We start from the raw sequence: 21,179 nt of genomic DNA on the forward strand, positions 1-21,179 counted from the left end.
AGCCACCAGCACATGTGTGGCCGGTGGAACAAACCAACAGCAGGCGATGGGGGTGCCCGCAGCATCATAGGAAGGCGACGCGGGAGACTGAAGTGGCTGCGCCGCCGCTAGCCAGGGGCCCTCGCGAGGGGAGGAGGAAGGGAGAGTCCGAGCCTGCTGCGCCCGCCTCTCCCTCGGTAAGTGCCAGTCACTGCGCAGGGGCAATTCAGGGGGCTGGAGCCAGCGCCTCGCCCGGCAGCTGGGGCCGCTCCCCCCTCCGCCCGCAGGCGGGTCCTGCTGCTGCTGAGTGAGGCTAGGGCCCCGCAGTGACACACACGGCACCAGCCGCCGGGCCCAGTAGCCCGGCCGCCGCGTCTCCGGCGCTCCGTGTGTGCCCCAGGCCTCGCACACCCGGCCCTCGCCACAGCGTGCAGCCGCGCTAGTTGCACTGCTTCAACCTCAGCGATCGCTGCAGACAGAGCCGGGCGCCGCTCTCGGGCGGCCCAGGCCCGGCAGGGACCCGGTGGCCTCTCTGACCAATAAAGCAGAGTGTAGTCGCGTGTCTCTTTCGGGGTGTCACAGTGTTTCAGTGTTGTGTTCTCGCGCCGCTGTGTCTGCATTGTACGTGTGTGAGGACTTGGGGACTCCAGCGTTACGTTAATTCTGTTCGGAGGCCTCCTGTTGTAGGGAGACCGGGCCGCAGCAGACAGGGTTTATTGGTTTTAGGGCCTAGTTCGATGGATTAAACTAAAAGACAAAATGAGCAAGTCTTAGTGAAACTGAAACTTGGGTGGTCTGGCTGTTGTGGGTCTGCTTATTCCTACTGAAATAGTAAATACCTTGCCACGCTTGTGACTCCAGAGCTGATTCTGTTTCTTGGACCGCCCTACCCCCCTTCCTCTTCCTCCCAGTGTTCTCAAATGTTTTTATTGGTCTCTGTACCAGTAATATGATGATATGCTGGCTGGGATTTGCCTTTCGTTAAGGCAAAGCTTGAATGTCAGTGAAAAGACTTGAGGGGAATGGGGGGGAAAAAAAGGAAGAAAGGTAAGACACTGGTTCTGAAGAATGCCAAATAAAATTGGAGGCACTCCCAAGGAACTTTATGGGTTGTTATTGTAATTTGCCAGGCCTCAAGCCAGTTGAAATGAAAGAGTACAATATAGCAAAAAATGCAACATACCCTTTTAGTAGAGGATTGACGGTTTTGCACTGTTTGGAATACCACTAATTGTTGACATTGCAGGTTAACTGGTATAATACTTACTTTTCAATTATGCTACCCTATACTCGTTATAGAAGTGAAAAGAAAATTGACCTTTCTAGTTGTCTTGCTTCTGGTCTTTTTTTTTTTTAATAAAGACTTATGAAATGCCATATGAAATTGAAGCCATTTAATTGTAAGGGAGTTTAGCTGAGGAACTGTACCCAACTTGTATGACAACGCCAGAGACGCATATTGCATTTTTGATTGAACTGATAATCATGTCCATAGAAGTCCCAACAGCGTTTTGCTGTAAAAAAAAAAAAAAAAAAACAAGGCAGGAACTAGGCAAGGAAAAAATCTCTGTGCTACAAGATACGTGCCTGCCCTCTTTTCCTCGAGCTATAGACAGCACAAATGTGGGAGGAGTAACAAAAAGAATCGAAACCTCAAGTGCACTAAGGCAGATTGCTAGACCAGATACTGAAACTAGACTCCTAAACTGTTAAGTATTTAGAAAGAGGGCGGTAGGTGTTTGATATGAAAATCTAGTTCGCTTACTCTTGTAAACGTTTTGCATCGGAAAGGGGGATTGTATGCTGTCCCTGCACGTTTGCTGTGCTGACCTGCTCATACTAAGTACGTTCCTTCTCTCTCCCTTCCTACAGGAGCCTTTCTGGCTCGGAGGGTTTCCTCTCCTCAACCCGTGTGCTTGTACTTCCTGCTTCTCTAGAACTAGAACTCCCAGTAACATCTCTGGCAGCGGTTTGAAAGTGAAATCAAACTGTTGGTTACCATTTCTTGGCAGTGGTAGTAGCAGCACATGTCCTTTCTCTTTTGTTTTCCGCCTTGCAGCTTGGGTGTGTACAAGAGGAGCCAGCAGTAATCATCGCCCGGAAGAAGGGGTCGGATCTGGACCCCTCGAGTTACTTTCCAGGAGCAGTTGTCGGGCCGTCTAGGGAGGCGAATCTCTTTAAGGAGCTAACAATCCAGATTATGCAGTAAAAATCTGCCTGTGAGTCCCACATGCAGTTTGACAACATAAGGCCAGCTGCTGTTCCTGCTGCTGCCCCGTTTGCTGCGGAGGGAAGCGCTCTTCATTTCCACCGGCTGCGGCGGTTTCGTTTACCTACCCGTGGGGCAGTCTTGCCATGTGGGGCTAGGATTCTCCGCAGTATTAAGCAGTAAATATGGAGGCTGCTTGCAAGCCAGATGGCGGGGATCAGAGTCATCCCAGCAGCGGCGTGGAGGCTCCTGGGGACTCTTCTTTGGACAGTTACTTGCGATCTCAGGGTTTATATAGAAAGCGGGTTGCTAAGGATGGATCCTGTCTTTTCAGGGCTGTGGCCGAGCAGGTAAGTAGTTATTTAATTTAAGTAATTAAGAAGCACGCTAACGATGGCGATATCTGGAGGAAATGGATCGCATTAGTGGTGTTAATGATGAGGGTGAAAAACGGGTGAGTGGGGATTAAAGGAACACTAGTTTTGGCATGGGAAAGCACCACATCTCAGAGAGGGAGGAATTCGAATATTGGTATGTGTGCATAATCCTCCTATTCCACGTAAGGAATTTAGGTTGAAGTTTTGAAACACCTCCCTCCGTCCCAGCAGTGCATTTTTAGTGTAAAATTAGTGCTAACTGGGATTAGCCACCTAGAATAAAAACCATCCAGGAAAGCACTTTAAAGACCTTCCCTGCTTTAGATTGTGTGAATGAGTTTGCTGAAGTTTTGGAGTAAGATGATCTTATTATTATGTCATGCTTCCCCCTCACTTCAGTGAAACAGCATTTTGAAAAAAGTGTCTTAAATACGAATAGCAGTGAGAGGACTAGTGCTTCAGATTCTGACCCAGGTTTCCTGCTCATTTTGAGTGTTGATATATTACTCACAATTTTTCTTCCACTAAACTAAAATTTGGACTCTACTTCTTTGTTTAAAGGTATTCTGATAGTGGGAGTTTTCTTTTAAGGTGATGATACAGGAAAAAGGGGAAACAAAGTCTGATGGACAGCTACTATGCTGTCAGTTCTGTCATGAAATATTCATTTCATATTAAATATTTTCTAAATTTACTGTAAATTTTTTGTCATTTAATTTTCAATAAGTAGCCAATTTAATTTTGGTACAGTTGTTAGTTCTGAAATAAATATTCATCCAAATTTATTCATTCCAAGCTTACATTTAGCCTATATTCATTACATCATCCAATCATTAACTTCTATCAAGAGTCTTAACACACCACAGCTTCTCTCTTCCTCTCCCCCCCACCCCTCTTCTGTAGGTGTTGTACTCACAGTCTCGGCATATTGATGTTAGGAATGCCTGTATAAATTATATTCGGAAAAACAGAGAAAAATTTGAAGCGGTAAGTAAATGCTGTGTTTCTTCCTAAGTATTTTCTTTCTCTTTATTTCCTAGCTCTGCCTTGCTGTTTTGTAGCAAGGTTTCTAATAACTAGATTCTACCTAGGTAGGAGTTTAAAGCAAGTGACCCTAAAAAGGAATAACTGCTGCTTGTTAACTATGTTGGATGGAAAGCACAGTCCACACCAATTACTAAGATTGACTAGTAAGAAAATTTTAGGGCAGTATACCACCATCTTAATGAAGCATGAAGCATAAAGCATAAATAAAACAGAGCAGAATAGAGTAATGATCAGTTATCCAATATTGGGGTGCCAGCAGGTTTTCTATCATCAGGTTGGATCTAGTGAATGTTCTGCATTTACTGTCCTCCCACCCCCTTTGTTATATACACATCCTATATATTTTATAACATCATTCAGGCACAAATTATTAAAGCTGCTGTATCTTTGAATATTCTATTCTAAGTATATTGTTATACATATATCATAACTCACCCCAAATCCTTCTAATACATGATTACTTATTCTGCTAGAACTCTAATTGGCATCTTCTTAAATATCTGTGCTACCCTCCTCCTTACTTAATTCAACCATCTTTTCAGTGCTTTAATGTGTTCCATTATTTCTTAAAATAGCTGTATTGTTCTTACATATCTGTTTCTTGTGGCCTTGGAGTTGCTATTTGGCTATTTTTCTCCAGTCAGTATCCATCCTCCCTAGTCTGTCTTACTAGGGAGATTCACACCTGGCTAGTAAATCACACATTTGTCTGGTTTGCTTTGCCTCCTTATCTACACAGACCAAGAATTTGTGGAAGATAAGACAGAAACCATCTTTATGAATTTTTTTTTGCAACCTTTGAAGTTTTTTTAGCAGATTTGAGAGCTGTGCCAACAAAACATATACAGAAAGCAGAAAAATTTGCTTTTACGTTTTCCTGTAACGTGTGTATATATAAATCTACTTTTCTAACACCATTCATTATACATTTCTTTACATCTAATAACAAGACTCCTTGAGCTTATTGGAAGATCTACCTTTCTTGGAATGTGCCCTTCCATCCTTTTAAAAAATGTGTATTAAGCATACTAAAATAAAATGCTGTTGAGCTGTAGGTTTCCTCTGGTATTGCTCCAGACTATTAATAGATTGCTGAAGAGTGTTACCACTTACTTTATAGCAGTCATAATATAATTATGTGAGTAAATTCTCACATTTTGATGAGTACAGTGAAACCCCACTATAACGCGATAATTGGGGTCCAAAAATTTGATTGACAAATGTGGTGTTGCTTTATAGCGGGGTTACGAAAATTTACCATTTCAAGCTGGTCAGTTTGTCTTGTGTTTAAACAACTCCCCCCCCAAAAAAAGTACTTATCCCAGCGTGTTTTAAATACAAAAGTAGTAATTTAATTACATGTACATGAAAGAAACATGTAAATTCGACTATACTAATCATTGCGCAGAGTGCAAAGTCAATCTGGTTGCATGACTCCATAATTTTAAATTTCATCACTTCTTAAAAAGGCTATCTAGTGTGGTCTGCATGTTTGCCATGGACTGTTGGCTTTTAGCAAAGTCAAGAATGCTGCTGAGTTGGAGGATTTTGGCGCTGTCCACGTCTTGAGTTTCCAGCCACCTCAAACCGGCTTCTAGGTGCTTTACTGCCTCAGACAGTCTTGGTGGGAGAGTTGAGGTGCCGCTGCCGTCGTCATTAGCGCCACTGGTTTCAATCTGTGGTGGAGCAGCTTCATTCTTCCCGCTGTCATTTGCAACAATTTCGTCATCTGAGATGTGTTCATATATGGGGCAAATATCTGCTGAAAACCAGTTGAGGCTATCACGATGACTGTGCTCATATTCTGAGTGCTTCTTAGGCTAAATGTACGATGTCTTCAGTGACTCTTGTAAATTCAGGCTTGTCATCGTTACCGTCATCGTGTGTAGATGACGGAAAATCTGGTCCAAGACCCTTTATCCAGCATTGTTCAATGTGACGTGCAGAGATAGCATCCCAGGCTTTCCTGCCGAGGTGAGAGACTTCTTTCAAGTTGAGTGACACCAGTGATGTGTCGACGGAGGAGTTGTTATCAAGCTGATGGTAGCAGATCATTTTGCAATGATAGTTTTGCTTAAATACCGATATGATGCCTTGGTTCAGTGGCTGGATTTCTGACGTAGGGTTCTTCGAGAGATAAGAGACTTTAATCTTGCCGTCTCTACTGACAGGTTTTTCCACTGAGCGGTGGACAGGACAATCCAGCAGGAGGAGAGCTTTTTCCTCTTGCCTGAGTTTTCGCAAATGAGCCTGAACGGCTGGTACGAAAGTGTTAAGGAACCAGTCTTTAAATATGCAGCTATTCATCCATGCATTCTTGCAGTTGATGTATTCAAAGGGAAGGGTCTTCATATTAACATGATGAAAACATCTGGGAGACCTTGCTTTTTCGATCATCAGAGGTCTGACTTTGTGGCTGCCAGACTTGTTGACGCAAAACAGAAGAGTGACTCGGTCCTTCCTCTGCTTAAAGTCTTCTCATTTGTGACTATCAGTCCTGGGTGCGATTGGATAACATTTTAAAGCATAAACCAGGCTCGTCGCAGTTGTAAACTTGATCAGCTGTATAGCATCCTTCCTCCAGCAACTTTTTAAGCTCAGTTGGGTGGGAATCGGCAGCCTCTTTATCAGCTGAGCGGATTTCCTCAGACAGAAGAACTTGGCTTATAGTGTGCCGTTTCTTGAATCTGTCCAGCCAGCCGTTACTCGCCTTAAATTTGGATTCATTTCCATTGATAAGGCAATCAAATTTCTCTGCTTGAGTTTTCAGAATAGGGCCAGAAATGGGAACTCTTCCTGAGCGAGCCTGGACAAACCATTGTACAAGGCTGAATCTAGGCTTTCGTCATTAGCAGACTTGACCTTTTTATGCTGTAAACCAGTTTCCGCTTCAAGAATGCAGGGTAGGCTACAGACCTTTTCTTCTTTTTGTCCACCCTTGCAGAGAGGACTTGCTAATTCTTAGATCTCTAGCAAGCTGAGTTTGGTGTTTGCCCTTCTTTAGTGGATCCAGGGCATACAATTTCTCTTGAGCAGAAAACGACTTGCGTTTGCAAACTGGCATATCTGTAATAGTAAAATATTTTAAAAAATATAGGAAATTAATAACAAGTTCATAGGCAAACACCATACACATGTACAACCCGAGAACTAAGTGCAATGGGCCTGCAATGGCCAGGAGTCACTTTATCCTATAAGACCGGAAGAATGTGGTTTATTTATAAATGTTGTAAAAAAAGTAGTCTGGCAAAACGCAAACAGTATTGCAGCTTTAAAGGGGAGCTACCTTATGATCAAGTTATATCTGAATTTGCGTTATCATGGGGCACATTATTGCGAGGTTTGACTGTATTAGATTTTTACCATGGCTAAGACTAAGATTTAATTAATAAGGTCATTAATATTAATAGATTTTTAAGTGACTTTTTTTAAATTTTATTATGTGGTATGATCATGTTACATGGAGTTTTTCAAACATGTAAGAAACAAACTTCCCCAGTAAGGGGTCTACAGTCTAATTCTTACAAGCAATTTATAGTTTTTATAAGGAATGACATATCTGTGGATGTAAATTCTGTAATTGCAAATCTCCAAAAAAAATCATGGAGGATGATTTTGCATCCTATAGTAGCATTTGATTATTGTAATCAAAGGTGGTGCCAGTGGCATTTAGAGTTTGTTTACATTTGAGAAATATTTAACAACTTATTATGATAGGTCAGTGCAGGAAAAAGTACACTCTGTTCATGCTGTTATTGATGTGTAAAGGTCCCCAGCAGTAACACTTAAAAACAAAGGTTCCATTGCCCATTTGTTAAATTTTCAAACAAATGCCTTTATGCTTTCTCCCATGCTGCTCCATGTGCTTGGGAGGTGCTCCTTGCAGACATTCATGGATCTTCCTCATTGTTCTTGTTAAGTATCTTGACAAAGAAGAGTTAGAATTTGGTGTGCTGAGACCTCTACCTATCCTGCTGACCAATATTGTCTCATTGTTTCTTTGTACTCCTACATCTGTTTTTCAGTATCCATCTGTTGCTTCTTGTCTTATGCTTAGTCTGTAAGGCCTTTGGGGTAGGGACCATTTTTTTGTTCTAGCATAGTGGGGTCCTGGTCCATGGCTAGGGCTCCTAGGTATTATGGTAATTAATAATCTAATAAACCATTTGCTGTCATATTTTTACAGTTTATAGAGGGGCCATTTGAAGAGTATTTAAAATGTTTAGAAAACCCACAGGTATGTATTGCTTAATTAAACTTGCTTTATAGAATATGATATCTATTTATTTTGGTTGACTGACATTAACATACGATATCTCAGTGCACTATATATGGATATATAGAACGTGTGTACAGACACATTTGATATATACATACACTGTTTTGGAATTTGAATTTATTTGAAAAAAATTCTCTTTCAGAAATGACAGTTTGAAAGATCATAAAATTATATGTGGCTAGATGCTCACTTCTGTATTTGTTTTTCTTTTTGTGTGGTGTGACAACAGTGTATGGAAGAAGAGGACCATGGTTTCTTAAGCAGTTTTTATTTCAGTCTCTGGCTGCATTTTCCGTTTTTCTTCTGTCATGGTCTCTGTCACCACCACCAGCAGTGTTATCACAGGTGCTAGGCCTCTGCTTCCCACATGACTGTATCTCTCTTGATTGTGTGTGAAACCTATGGATTGAGAGACTGCTGTTCCATGGAATATTAATTTACCTACAGTACAATTGCTGTGTTACCCTGAAAGGGAAACATATTTTTTAATAAATGAACCAAAACAGTTGTGTTGTTTTCTTTTGTTTTGATTTTAAATATTCTTTTAAAACCCAAACCTTGCTGCCTTGTGCTAGTGGACAAGCATCAAAAAATGAAACTGACCAGTTTTCTTTATACAAGCTTAAGGAAGTACAAGTGGTAAATTAAGAACCTAAATGGAAATTCTGTGTTTGTTATCTAAGGTGCTAACAGAGGTGAGGAGATTTGTTTTTTGAAAATATGATGATTAACTCTTCAGAGTATAGGAAAACAAAATAAAAAGAGAGAGTGCAGTGACTACATTACTAGATTTCGGAGCGGCAGCTATGTTAGTCTGTACCAACAAAAACAATGAGGAGTCCTTGTGGCACCTTAGAGACTAACAAATTTATTTGAGCATAAGCTTTCATAGGCTAGAACCCACTTCATGAGATACATGGAGTGGAAAATACAGTAGCAGGTGTATATATACATAGTACTTGAAAAGATGGGAGTTGCCTTACCAAGTGGGAGTCAGTCTAATGAGACAATTGAATTAACAGTAGAATACCGAGGGAGGAAAAATCACTTTTATAGTGGTAATGAGGGTGGCCCATTTCAAGCAGTTAGCAAGAAGGTGTGAGTAATAGTAGGGGGCAGTTAGTATGGGGGAAATTAGTTTTTGTAATGACCCATCCACTCCCAGTCTTTTTTCAGGCCTAATTTGATGGTATCCAGTTTGCAAATTAATTTCAGTTCTGCAGTTTCATGTTAGTCTGTTTTTGAAGTTTTTTTTTGTTGAAAAATTTCCACTTTTAAGTTTTGTTATTGAGTGAGGGAGGTTGAAGTGTTCTCCTACTAGTTTTTGAATATTATAATTCCTAATGTTAGGTTTGTGTCCGTTTATTCTTTTGCGTAGAAACTGTCTAGTTTGGCCAGTGTACATGCAGAGGGACATTGCTGGCACATGATGGCATATATCACATTGGTAGATGTGCAAGTGAACGAGCCCATAATGGTGTGTGGCTGATGTTGTTAGGTCTTATGATGGTGTCCCTTGTATAGATATGCGGACAGAATTGGCACTGGGGTTTGTTGCAGGGTTTGGTTCCTGGGTTAGTGTTTTTGTTGTGTGTGGCTGCTGGTGAGTATTTGCTTCAGGTTGGGGGACTGTCTGTAAGTGAGGATTAGCCTGTCTCCCAAGGTCTGAGAGAGTAAGGGATCGTCTTTCAGGATAGGGTGTAGATCCTTGATGATGCGCTGGAGAGGTTTTAGTTGGGGGCTGTAGGTGACGGCTGGTTGCAGTCTGTTGTCCTGCAACAAACCCTGGTGCCAACTCTGCCCACATACCTTTTCAGCTCTCAGACCTAAATGAATTTCAGTTGATTTGGTTTAGTATGAAATTAAACTTAAAAAAAAAAACAAAAAACTGAAGAAGGAAAAGCTAAAGGTCCAGTCGCATGTCATGTGAGAGAGTTATTGGACAATGCATTAGGATGGCAATGAATACAGCAACTTTCACTTCTTAGGGCTTGTCTACAGTAGGAGTTTATTGTGCCTTGTTAGTCTGTGTGCATTAAAATGACGTGCATCCGCACAGCACAACTCTGAAAGTGTACTAGCTAGTTAATTAATATGTATTCTTTAATGAACTTTGAAAGTATATTAAGTTAATTGCATATTATGTTAGTGGTTTGAATCTGGCTATGTTAGTATTGACCACAGCTCTTTACCATCTGTCAGCTATTTGATCTTTGAGAAGCAGATGTTAGTCTCATTCTAGATACTAGTGGATAGGTATACACATAAAAATAACACCACCAGAACAATGATTATTGTTTTTGGTAGCAATCTCTGCAGATAAGCCAAGGGAGTGACTCAGCAGGGAAACCTGAACTACATGGTTATCTCTGAAATGGTCCCTCGGGTTAAGCATTAAGGCACTCCACCAGTCATTGTGAAGAAGCTTGTGTTTGTTTTCTGTGTCTTACTTGGAATTTGATTAAACAGAAGACCTTGAATTCCAGGACACTCATTCCAGTACCTTTCCTAATAATTACATTAAAGAACAGAATTTAAAATGTAGGTTCTGAGTGCCAGGTTGCTCTGATATTACTTCTCTAAAGGAGAATCTTGGCAATCTGTTCAGATTTGTTGAAGGAATAGTCAAGGGTGGATTAAAGAGAGCCATTAGAATTAATTTGAACTTTCTAAAAGTCTTTGATAGAGTTTCTCACTGGAAAATATTGGAGTGTCAGAACTGCTTCTCTGCTTTCCTCTTGCATTTAGTGGGGAATTGTGGCAGTTGGTAACTTACTGAAGTCAAAATGTGCCCCCTCTCCAGTTATTTGGTGGCAGGGAAGTAATGGCTGCACAGAATCTACTGTCCCTCTTGCACATGGACCCAAGGTCCAGGGATGCTGTAGAGGGGATTGTAGGTGGAGAGTACAATTTAATCCTCTTTATGTCCTGTGTGGCTGTGATAATATCACCCACAAGCTGCAGTTACACTAGATAGGAACACATTTTACTAGGGATGTCAACTATTGTACTGGAGGAGAGTGGGCCTCTAAATGCCTGATCCAACACTCACTGAAGTCCATGTTAGTCTTTTCATTGATTTTAATGGGACGTGGATTGTGTCCTAACTACCGAGTAAGGAAGACTCTTCCCTGCATACATAGGCAGCAATATTGTGTAATTATCCAGTATGGGTGATTTAATACTTTCTTCTGAAGTATCTTGGTGCTTGCAAACAAGATACCAGACTGGATGGACAAATGGTTTTTAGATGAAGAGTACAATTTAATCCTCTTTACATCCCGTGTGGCTGTGGTAAAATCGCCCAGAATCTGCAGTTACACTAGATAGGAACAAATTTTATAAAGGGACGTTATTTGATTTCCTATTACATTATGCTTTTTAAGCTATTCATGTGATACTGAATTTAAAACATCTATTAAAAAAAAGAAAAAAGGCATAGCAGGGAAAAGTGAAATGAAACCTACTAGTTAAACACTGATGGACATGATTTTCTTATCTTTAGGGTAATAATCATGCCAGGCTTTGGAGCTGTGCTCCGGCTCCGCTCCAGCTCCAGCTCCAGGCAAAACCTTGTAGCTCCACTGCTCCGGAGCTGCGCCAGCTCCGGGCTCAGCTCCAAAGCCCTATTAAATCTTGTACTCTTTCTTCTTGCTGATTAACTTAAGGGGCAAGGATGGAAGACAGCAGATTCTTATCTCACTGTGATACTTACAGGTGAATGTATGCAGCAATACAAGTGGGCAATAATTGGCTATGATACATACAATAAGTCGTCTGTCCTCTTTCCCACCTCTCAGTGGCAGTAATAATTGGTTAGGAAACAAAGATCTTTCAGGATAAAAGGCAAATGTTTTGCACTATCTGGGCCATAATATCTTCGTTCCCCATTGTATTTAGAAATAGAAATAATGGTATGACACCTCTCAGAATGGGTGCTTATTTAGGCCTGTTTCTCTTATTTTAATTTAAAAGACTGCAAGGACAGTTTTAAAAGTATTGGGTAAAAATTTCAAAAGCATCTAATAGACTTATTTTAGTCAGTTTTCAAAATTCTACCCACTGCTTGCCTAGGTTGACGTATCTTTACAAATTTATTTTTATTACATTTTGATGCCAGATTACATTCTCTTATGCATGATGAACATTCATTCTCTAAATTTGTGTAGAGAATAACTTTAAAAAAACTGCTTCTATGGCTATCCAAAGTTACAAAATCTGTGATTTTGCTGTTCCATATTCCAAAATGAGTGTGACTACACAAATTAAAACCTTTGGCTGAAATCCAGGCTTAGAGTGTTACGTATTATCTCATGGTAGTGATTTTTTTTCTTTTGGTTTATCCAAATGTGCAATAAAACTTCAGTTTACTTGAAAGAATTTCTTTGTTTTACTTTTTCAATACAGGAGTGGGTTGGACAAGTGGAAATAAGTGCCCTTTCTCTTATGTACAAGTAAGCAAAATTTGAATACTATTTAATGAGTCATATAATGGGAAAAATGTAACCTATTTCAATTAATCAGGTGCTTATATGAAGTATTTGGCTAATTTAAACAGTAATTGAAATATTAGCTCTTAAAATAATGGAATATTCATGTTGAAAAACCAAACTGTCAATGAAATATTTCAAAGTACTTAGGTGAGCTTTAGGTGCATTAAGTTGCATGTTACTTTGTGTCTTATCTATGCAGTTCGCATTTTAGGCTGTCAGTGAGACTCAGTTTTAGAGCCATGAGCTCTGGAGATGAAAGATGATTGAAGTGGTCATATATAATCTCTAAGGACAGGCTGGTGGTGGTCTTGTTGCTTCATTACTTTTTGCTGGCTAGTTATGGACCAGATTTAGCCCTAGTGTAGACAGGTGCAACTCCATTTAAGTCAGTCATTTCATTTGCTTGCACTAGGGCTAAATCTGGACTTGCGTCTCTAGGCAGAAGCACTTACCAGCCCTCATAGCTGGAGGGGGAAGTCTGGTGGTGAAATAAAAATAGATGAATTGCTTTGAAGGCAGGATATATTTGCATCCAGGACCCCAAGTGGTAATCAAACACCAAGACAGAAACATATAAGGGAACCTCCTCATCTCATTAACAAGTGGTGGGAGGAGTGTGGTGCTTGTATTTCCGTGCAGAGTGAAAAATGAAAGAATCTTTTCAGTTTCGCACCCCTACTGGGAAAGGGGCAGCAGCAGAGGCACTGGCATGTTTAGAGGGGAAACCAAAACCACCTCTTTCTGGAGGAGGTGGGAGGAAAAATCATGTTTCCCTTCCCACTTTCTGAGACAAGAAATGGAAGCAAGAGGAGATATAAATTTCCAAGCATAGGGAGGGATGATCGGCTACTCTTGCCTGGCACTAGTGAAGAAAAAAATGGAAGGCCAGACCAGTTTGTGCTGCACTGCATCCCTTGTTACTGGTCTTTTGTTGGCTGGTGTCTGGTAACTTTTTCTAGATCTCCTGAAAAAAGATGGCTCCCCTGAAAGACAGAATAACTTAACACTCAAGGAGATTTAGGTCTTGGCTACACTTGGAGGTCTGCAGCGCTGGGAGTTACAGCTGTCTTTGTAGAGCTGTACAGGGACAGCGCTGCAGTGTGGCCACACTGACAGCTACCAGCGCTGCAGTGTGGCCACATGTGCAGCATTTGCAGCGCTGTAGGGAGTGGTGCATTATGGGCAGCTATCCCACGGAGCACGTCCCATTTTGGCGCCTGGGGTTGTGGGAAGAGGACGGAAGGGTGCGGGTCATTCTGCTTCCTGTCCCAACGCCCCGTGATGCATCGCTTTGCATCCCAGCAGTTTCTGTTTTTCCGTCCACGTTTGGTGCCATTGTGACTCTCCCAACGGTTTCTGTGCAGCGCGATTTCTGTGGGAAGTGGAGCCCGAACTGCTGTGGGCTTTGCTGACGAGTGTCGCCAGCACATCACGTTTGGCAGTTGAGCTATTCCTTAAGCTCCAAAGTGATGAGGAGTCCGATGATGATTGCGAGTCGCCTGACGCATACAACATGACATTGCTTGTGGCTTTCATGGAAATGCTCAGCGCTGTAGAACGCCGCTTTTGGGCTCTGGAAACAAGCACTGAGTGGTGGGATCACATCATCATGGAAGTCTGGGATGACGAGCAGTGGCTGCAGAACTTTCGGATGCGAAAAGCCACTTTCATGGGACTGTGTGCTGAGCTCGCCCCCACCCTGCGGTGCAAGGACACGTGATTGAGAGCTGCCCTGATGGTGGAGAAGCGGGTGGCTATTGCAATCTGGAATCTGGCAACTCCAGACAGTTGCCGATCAGTCAGAAACCAGTTTGGAGTGGGAAAGTCAACTGTTGGAGTAGTTTTGATGCAAGTTTGTAGGGCCATTAATCGCATCCTGCTAAGAAGAACCGTGACTCTGGGGAATGTGCAGGACATTGTGGATGGCTTTGCACAAATGGGTTTCCCTAACTGTGGAGGGGCGATAGATGGGACGCATATTCCTATTCTGGCACCACTCCACCTAGCATCCGAGTACATTAATCGGAAGGGGTATTTCTCTATGGTTCTCCAGGCGCTTGTGGATCACCATGGGCGTTTCATTGACATTAACACAGGCTGGCCTGGAAAGGTGCATGATGCTCGCATCTTTCGGAACACTGGCCTGTTCAGGAAGCTGCAGGCAGGGACTTTTTTCCCAGACCGGAAGATCACAGTAGGGGATGTCGAAATGCCCATTGTGATCTTTGGAGACCCCACTTACCCCTTAATGCCTTGGCTCATGCAGCCGTCTACAGGGAAGCTTGACAGGAGCAAGGACTGGTTCAACTACAGGCTGAGCTGGTGCCGAATGACTGTGGAGTGTGCTTTTGGCCATTTAAAAGGGCGCTGGCCATCTCTGTATGGGAAGCTAGACTTGGGGGGAAAGCAGCATCCCTGTGGTTATATCCGCATGCTGTACTCTCCATAATATTTGTGAAGGGAAGGGTGAAACATTCAGTCAGGCATGGACCTCTGAGGTTCAACGCCTGGAGGCTGAATTTGCACAGCCAGAAAGCAGCGCTACTAGAGAGGCCCAGCACAGGGCTTCAAGGATCAGGGATGCCTTGAGGGAGGAATTTGAGACTGAAAACCAACAGTAATGTTTGGTGCCTTGCACGGGAGTGAAGTGCAGTGGTTACAATGTTAGTAGGAATCTGTTTTTTCCTAAGCTGATTTGCAGTGCCTGTTTCTTTCCTGGGCTAAGGTATCTTTGACTTTCTGCATTAATAAAGGCTGTTTTCAAAGCCAAGAATTCATTTATTGAAAAGAAAATAACTTTTTTGACAGACACACAACATTTTGGGAACCTAAAAGGGAAGGGGGGTGGGGTGGGGAACTGTACAGTCACAGGTTTGAATATGTCCTGTCTGGAGTGCTGTGCGATGACTGCTGCACTTCAGGATGCCTATACTGCATGGTGATGGGAGTTGAGTGCAGAGGGTAAGGGTCGTAGTTCTCAGGGCTGGTTGGTGAACATACAGGTGTTGGAGGCAGCTGGCGGAGGTAAGAACCTGGATGCTGGAGAAGGGGGTTTGGAGCTGACATTGGGGCTCAAGGGAAAGAGCTTTGGGACGGGTGGGGGTGGTGTGGTAGTGCTCTGCCTGCATGGCTACGAGCACCTGGATAGAGTCCGCTTGGCACGCCAGGATGCTTATCAGCTGCGTTGTGCTTTTCTTCCTGGCCACTGCGTTTCTCTGGTGGATCCTGCTTTCCCTTTCCCTCCAGTCCTGCAGTCTTTTATTCTCTTTGGCAGAGTGATCCATAACTGTTTGCAGCAGGTCGTCTGTGCTTTTTTGCAGCTTCCTCCACAGGTTTTGCAGTCTTTGAGCTGCTGTTAACATGGGCAGCTGAGAACTCAAGGTCGCTTGTGGAAAGGAAAAAAAGGCAACAGTTAACAGAGGCAGCATTGTTTATATCTCAGACAGTTATTCCCAGACAGTGAAGGAGTTTACAGTCTTCACTTCAGCGTAATTTTCCCATACCAAAGAGAGCGCACATAACCCACAGGAGCCCTGAAATGGTGAGTAAGGGGGACTGATTGCTTCAGGGCTGTGCAGGGGTTTCTGTGCATTGGGGAAAGCAAACTGCTGCAGGGAGCACCTACAGTGAACACTCTCCCAACATTTTCCACAGGAGTTAATCCTGGAAGATATCTCGCTGCTGCGGGTCACCTGGGAAGAGCTGGAGGGTCTTCTACAGCAATGCGGATTCCGCCCTGGCTCCTATGCAGCTTGCTTGTGTGCAGCAATGGTCCCCCCACCCTTCGCAGCACAGATGCGTTAGCCTGACTGGGACAAGGACCACAGTGGCTCTCCCTATAAACTTGCGGAAGTGCATTGCCCACGCTCTGGCTGAAACTTTTGAAGAGATTACCGAGGCCGATTACCGCGACGTGATAGACCACATCAATGGGCTATTCCACATCTATGCATGCAGCCCTAACCCTCCCTCTTCTCCCAAAACATTTCCATCCTGAAAAGAAAAGCCGCTTACTGGGAACCTGCTTCTCTGCTTATCCTTCACTAAGTACCGGCTGCTGTGACTGGCTGCCTTCCTCCTGGCTTGAGAAGAGCTCCTGGGTGCATGCCTCCTGGGACTCTGGGGTGTCTCCCCCCACCCCAGTACCCTCACTCGGTTTCCTCCTCTCCTCCCTCCTCCTCCACCTCCACCTTACCCCCCTCCGGTCTGAAGTGTCCATCGTGGTCCTCGGACTGGCAGTAGGGTCGCCCCCAAGTATCGCGTCCAGCTCTTTGTAAAAACGGCAGGTCGTGGGGGCAGCACCAGAGCGGCGGTTTCCCTCACGGGCTTTGCAATAGGCACTCCGCAGCTCCTTCACTTTAATCCTGCACTGCACCACATCCTGGTCATGGCCCCTTACTTTGAGATCTGCCCATAGGTATCGTAATTCCTACAGCTGGAGCACAGCTGGGACTGCACAGCTTCCTCCCCCTAAACACTGATGAGGTCCAGCAAGTCGCCATTGCTCCATGCTGGGGCTCGTTTGGTGTGTGGAGGCATGGTCACCTGGAAAGATTCACTGATTGCACTCCACACCTGGCTGAGCAAACAGGAAGGGGATTTTTAAAATTCCCGGGGCATTTAAAGGGCGGGTCACCTGAGGCCAGGGCAGTAGAGTTTGAACTGATGAGCAGAGTGGTTGAGCAGGCATTCTGGGATACCTCCGAATACCTCTGGAGGCCAATAACAGCGCTTTTGGTGGCCACACTGGTGGAGCAGTGCTGCATCACCAGCGCTGCAGTCGTTATTCCCCAGGCAGAGGAGGAGTACAGCCAGCGCTGTATCCAGGGAGATACAGCGCTGTATGTGCCTTGCAAGTGTGGACGGTGAGTAAGTTGCAGTGTTGTAAAGCCACCACCAGCGCTGCAACTCTCCAGTGTAGCCAAGGCCTTAGAATACATTTTTCCTTTCCAAACTGTTTCTTCTAGATTTGTGTTTAGAATATTTTTCTATCTCTAAAAATTTACCTATGAACACTGACTTAATCTTGCAGAATTTATTAGTGTTTCTGATTAGATTAGGAGACGAAGATTGAAAAACAATAGTGATTACTGAACAAAGAATTAAAATAGGTGGGAATTTTATCCAAAGAATAAATACAAAGGTAGTGATTAAATAAAGTTAAGATTATGATGACAGAGATAACTTGGAAATGAAAAGTGAAGATTGATATTCTCTTTCACTCATGCTCTTGTGGAATAGAAAAGGCAAATAAGATAGCATGTGGGTTTTAACTGTGAATTTTCCAGTTATTGTTAGTTTGTATCACATATGACATTTTATGTGCTACTTTTTAATGTAATAAAAGAAAAAACTTTTTTTAAAATGCAGATTTGGAATATGCGAAGTTATAATATGGCATAGGCTGTTTGTGTGTTTGTGTTGAATCCTTTTAAGTGTGATATGGACAAGTTATTTCTGCTTGAAAAACCCATCCCTGTGTTTGTGCAACATCTACTGGGCAACACATACCTCTGTAAAAGATGAATCTCAGTGCTCATGCAGCATGCTGGGGTTGACAGCTTTGGAGATGGAAATCCGCTAACTGCACAACAGTTCAGTGTGGCAGGGATAGTCCAAGCTTCCTCATACTGCCTCACCAATGTGCTTCAGCTCTGTTATAGGAAAAAGGAAGCAGCCTAGTCTCCATGCCCGTTAATATATTATTAATATTTGCATGCAAAGCAACAAATGAGTTGCAACTGGTTACCATATTTCATTAGCCATTTGATAAGAAGTGAAACAAAATTAAGAGGCGCTATACACTGTTATTTTACTTCTTGACTATAGTACTTTCACCATTGTAAACTAGTGGAGGGAGAAGTTCTATGAGAATTTTGAATAGTTACTTGGGAGAGAAAGGGAGAAACATCCTGACTTAAACTACCTTATGCATTTGTCCAAATTGTTAATGCTTTGATATTTATAACACTGAATTTTATGGTCTGATGTTTTCAAGTTTAACTTTTACTGGTTTCATACAGAGAAATTCTATGTTAACTGTATATAATGGATTTTATATATCATGTTAATTCTTTAGAGGAGTAGTATTGTGTTCATCTGCAAGGTTCACTTGTACTTTGGGCTGGTCGAAATTCTCTGAATCTGTTTTTGGGCAGAAAATTGAGGTTGTTTTTGTTTTTGTTTTGTTTTTTCTTTAGTGCCTAGTTTCCGTGGTGTATGTGGTGTGTTAACCTGAAAACTGACATATTTTGACTTAGAAATACTTCTGTGGTACTGCATGGAAGTCATAGTTCAGTTGCTTCATGACCCCATTGTCCTCTATGACGTGGCTTTCCCCAAGATGTGCCAGGGCCTAGGATCCCCATGATGCACTGCTTTCCTTCTCTGGGGTGGGAAGGACCAAAGTGCACCATAAGAGATGTAGTCTAACCGGAGAGCTTGGCCTATAGAGGAAAATAAGAGCATGAGACAACCAAACTACAGCTCCCATGAGGTGCTGCACCTGGAGTTCCAGAATATTTTGGTATTTGAATTTCTGCTGAGAAAATCATAATTTTCTGTGGCAAATAAGCCCATTTTTTTTTTTTACTAGTTCTGCTTATACTAATGTTACTCACTATTTTTTTTTAAGGGGTCTTTTTTTAATGCTTAGATAGTCCTTGAATTTTCACTTGAATTCTTGTTTTTTCTAGGAAGGATTTTATAATATATCAGGAACCAAATGCTTCTCCTTCACGTGTAACTGAAAATGGCTTTCCTGACAAGGTAAAACAAAACCAGAACAAAAATATTTTTATGACCAATGTAAGGTGCAATTATCAATTAAAATGTTCTTAAAGCAAATAGGTAATCACAATTCTCATTACTCAGTACACAAGTAATATATATTTTTAATAGGCTAGAACTTGTTACAGTTTGAGAATGTCACACCAGTCTTTTCGTTTTAATGAAAAAATGAAACAACAATAAAATTCATAAAACAGCGTGGCTAGTTTTGGACATTTAATGGAACAATAGAGTGAAATAATAACTTATGTCTACAGAAATAACTCGTAATATGTTGTATGTTATATTTAGTAGCTATTATTAGGTACTAATATGTAGTTGGTTTATTTAAAAAGGAGTCTTAAATTCCTTAGTATTGTACATGTTTATAACATCAAATTATCTGCTACAAATCAAACCTCTTACATACATTTTTCTGTATTAGTAGAATTTTTCTATTTGACTAGATCTAGTGAATATCCACAGAAAATTGTAGTATCTTTTTTCTCCCTAGTGATTATGAAGCCCTGAAAATTTTGCAGCACAGTATGTGGGCACATAGAATTGCATTAAAAAAAAGATGCTGTTAACTTTATAAAATGATCACGACAAATCATTTTTTTAAAATATCCTTTCTCTCCTCTTCTCTAGGTACTACTGTGTTTTTCAAATGGAAATCACTATGATATTGTTTATCCTATAGAGTATATAGAAAGAGCTGCTTTGTGCCAATGTAAGTACTATTTTGGTTGGAAAGTTTTGCAGTAAAGTATATGGTTTCGCCAAAGGCCCAAAAAAGTGATTGGTATTTGTTTTGAACTATTAACAAATCTTCATCTAGAGCTCTTTTTCCTTTGCTTAAAGTATAGTTGTACCTAAACCTACCATTGTAGTGATGTGGTTTTCAACTCATGTAGAACTAGAGTCAACAAAGGCTGCATCATCCTGACCAGAGATTTGGATTATGATCTTGTCCTCTTTTGAGGCATGATGAAATAGATTGTGTATAGTAAAGGAAAAAGAGAGCACAGTATTTATCACTTGTAAAGCTAAATGCAAAAGAAATAGAAAAGGATAGCTTAGTTCCTCTTTATTGGCCCTGGATAGTCTATCATTGAGACTTCAACCTCCTAATTCACAGTAATTGCATTATCACTTGGTCACAGTGCCAGTTTTATATCTAACAAATTTTCTCTTATTGTTTAGAGCACAATGTTAATCTTGGAGTTCTTGCATGTCTGAATTTCCCCTGAAGTCAGATGTGTTAATGAGCATGAATGAGAATTGAAGGATTAGGTCCTAAGTAAAATAAACTTTTTTGTCTTTTTTTACTGGATTTTTATTTTTTATTAGTATTGCGGTAGTGCCCAAAGACCTCTGTCAGGTATGAGGGTCCATTGTGCCAGGCACTCTACAGATATAGGCTTGATTCTTCAATTGAGCACAGTGTGCATGCCCATCCAATTGCACGATGGGGGTTAAAGTCACTACCCTAAAGAACTGAGGGTTTAGTTTTTAGTAGTGCTGAGCCTCCACAGTTGAAGTCAGTGGGAACTTCAAGGGCTCTGCTCTTGTAAAAATCTGGTGTTTATAATCTGTAAACTGTAACTCCATTTTTCTTCACCTAACATTTCAAAAAGCTTTCTTGACACTATTTGAAATAACCTCTCAAATGTTGAGTAAAATCTCATTTGCAGTCATTAAATCCTAACTGATTTTCCCCCCAGCTCTTCTTTATGAATTGCTGTATGAAAAAGTGTTATGTACTGATGTGAATAAAATCCTAGTGGAACTAGGTGTGACAGAGGAAAATAATGGTAGCAGTGAAGTGTCTGATTCAGATTCAGAAGACGACAACTGCAAGTAAGGGATATTTTAAAATTAATTATTAAATTATGGTTGAGCAATTCACAGTGATTAGATAGTCTGTCAGTAGAGCTCCTGGCAAGGAGCAAAATACTGTGTGTCATTTTAAAAATAGTTTACTTTCCAGAGGGAGGAAAAAGGTTGAGGGTGAATTGTAATGC

General features: G+C 41.8%; 1 protein-coding gene across 1 annotated transcript; it reads left to right on the forward strand.

Annotated features, from left to right (window-relative positions):
• Positions 1–87: 87 nt before the first annotated feature.
• On the forward strand, positions 88–21,019 carry LOC115652089 (OTU domain-containing protein 4-like). The gene is made up of 8 exons (XM_030563676.1): positions 88–176; positions 2,039–2,538; positions 3,469–3,552; positions 7,799–7,849; positions 12,299–12,345; positions 19,080–19,152; positions 19,804–19,885; positions 20,880–21,019. Exons 2-8 carry the CDS (start codon positions 2,374–2,376, stop codon positions 21,017–21,019), a joined length of 642 nt encoding a protein of 213 aa, XP_030419536.1. The 5' UTR covers positions 88–176; positions 2,039–2,373.
• Positions 21,020–21,179: the final 160 nt, after the last annotated feature.

Source organism: Gopherus evgoodei, chromosome 5 (assembly GCF_007399415.2).
Source record: "Gopherus evgoodei ecotype Sinaloan lineage chromosome 5, rGopEvg1_v1.p, whole genome shotgun sequence".
NCBI classification, from domain to species: Eukaryota; Metazoa; Chordata; order Testudines; family Testudinidae; genus Gopherus; species Gopherus evgoodei.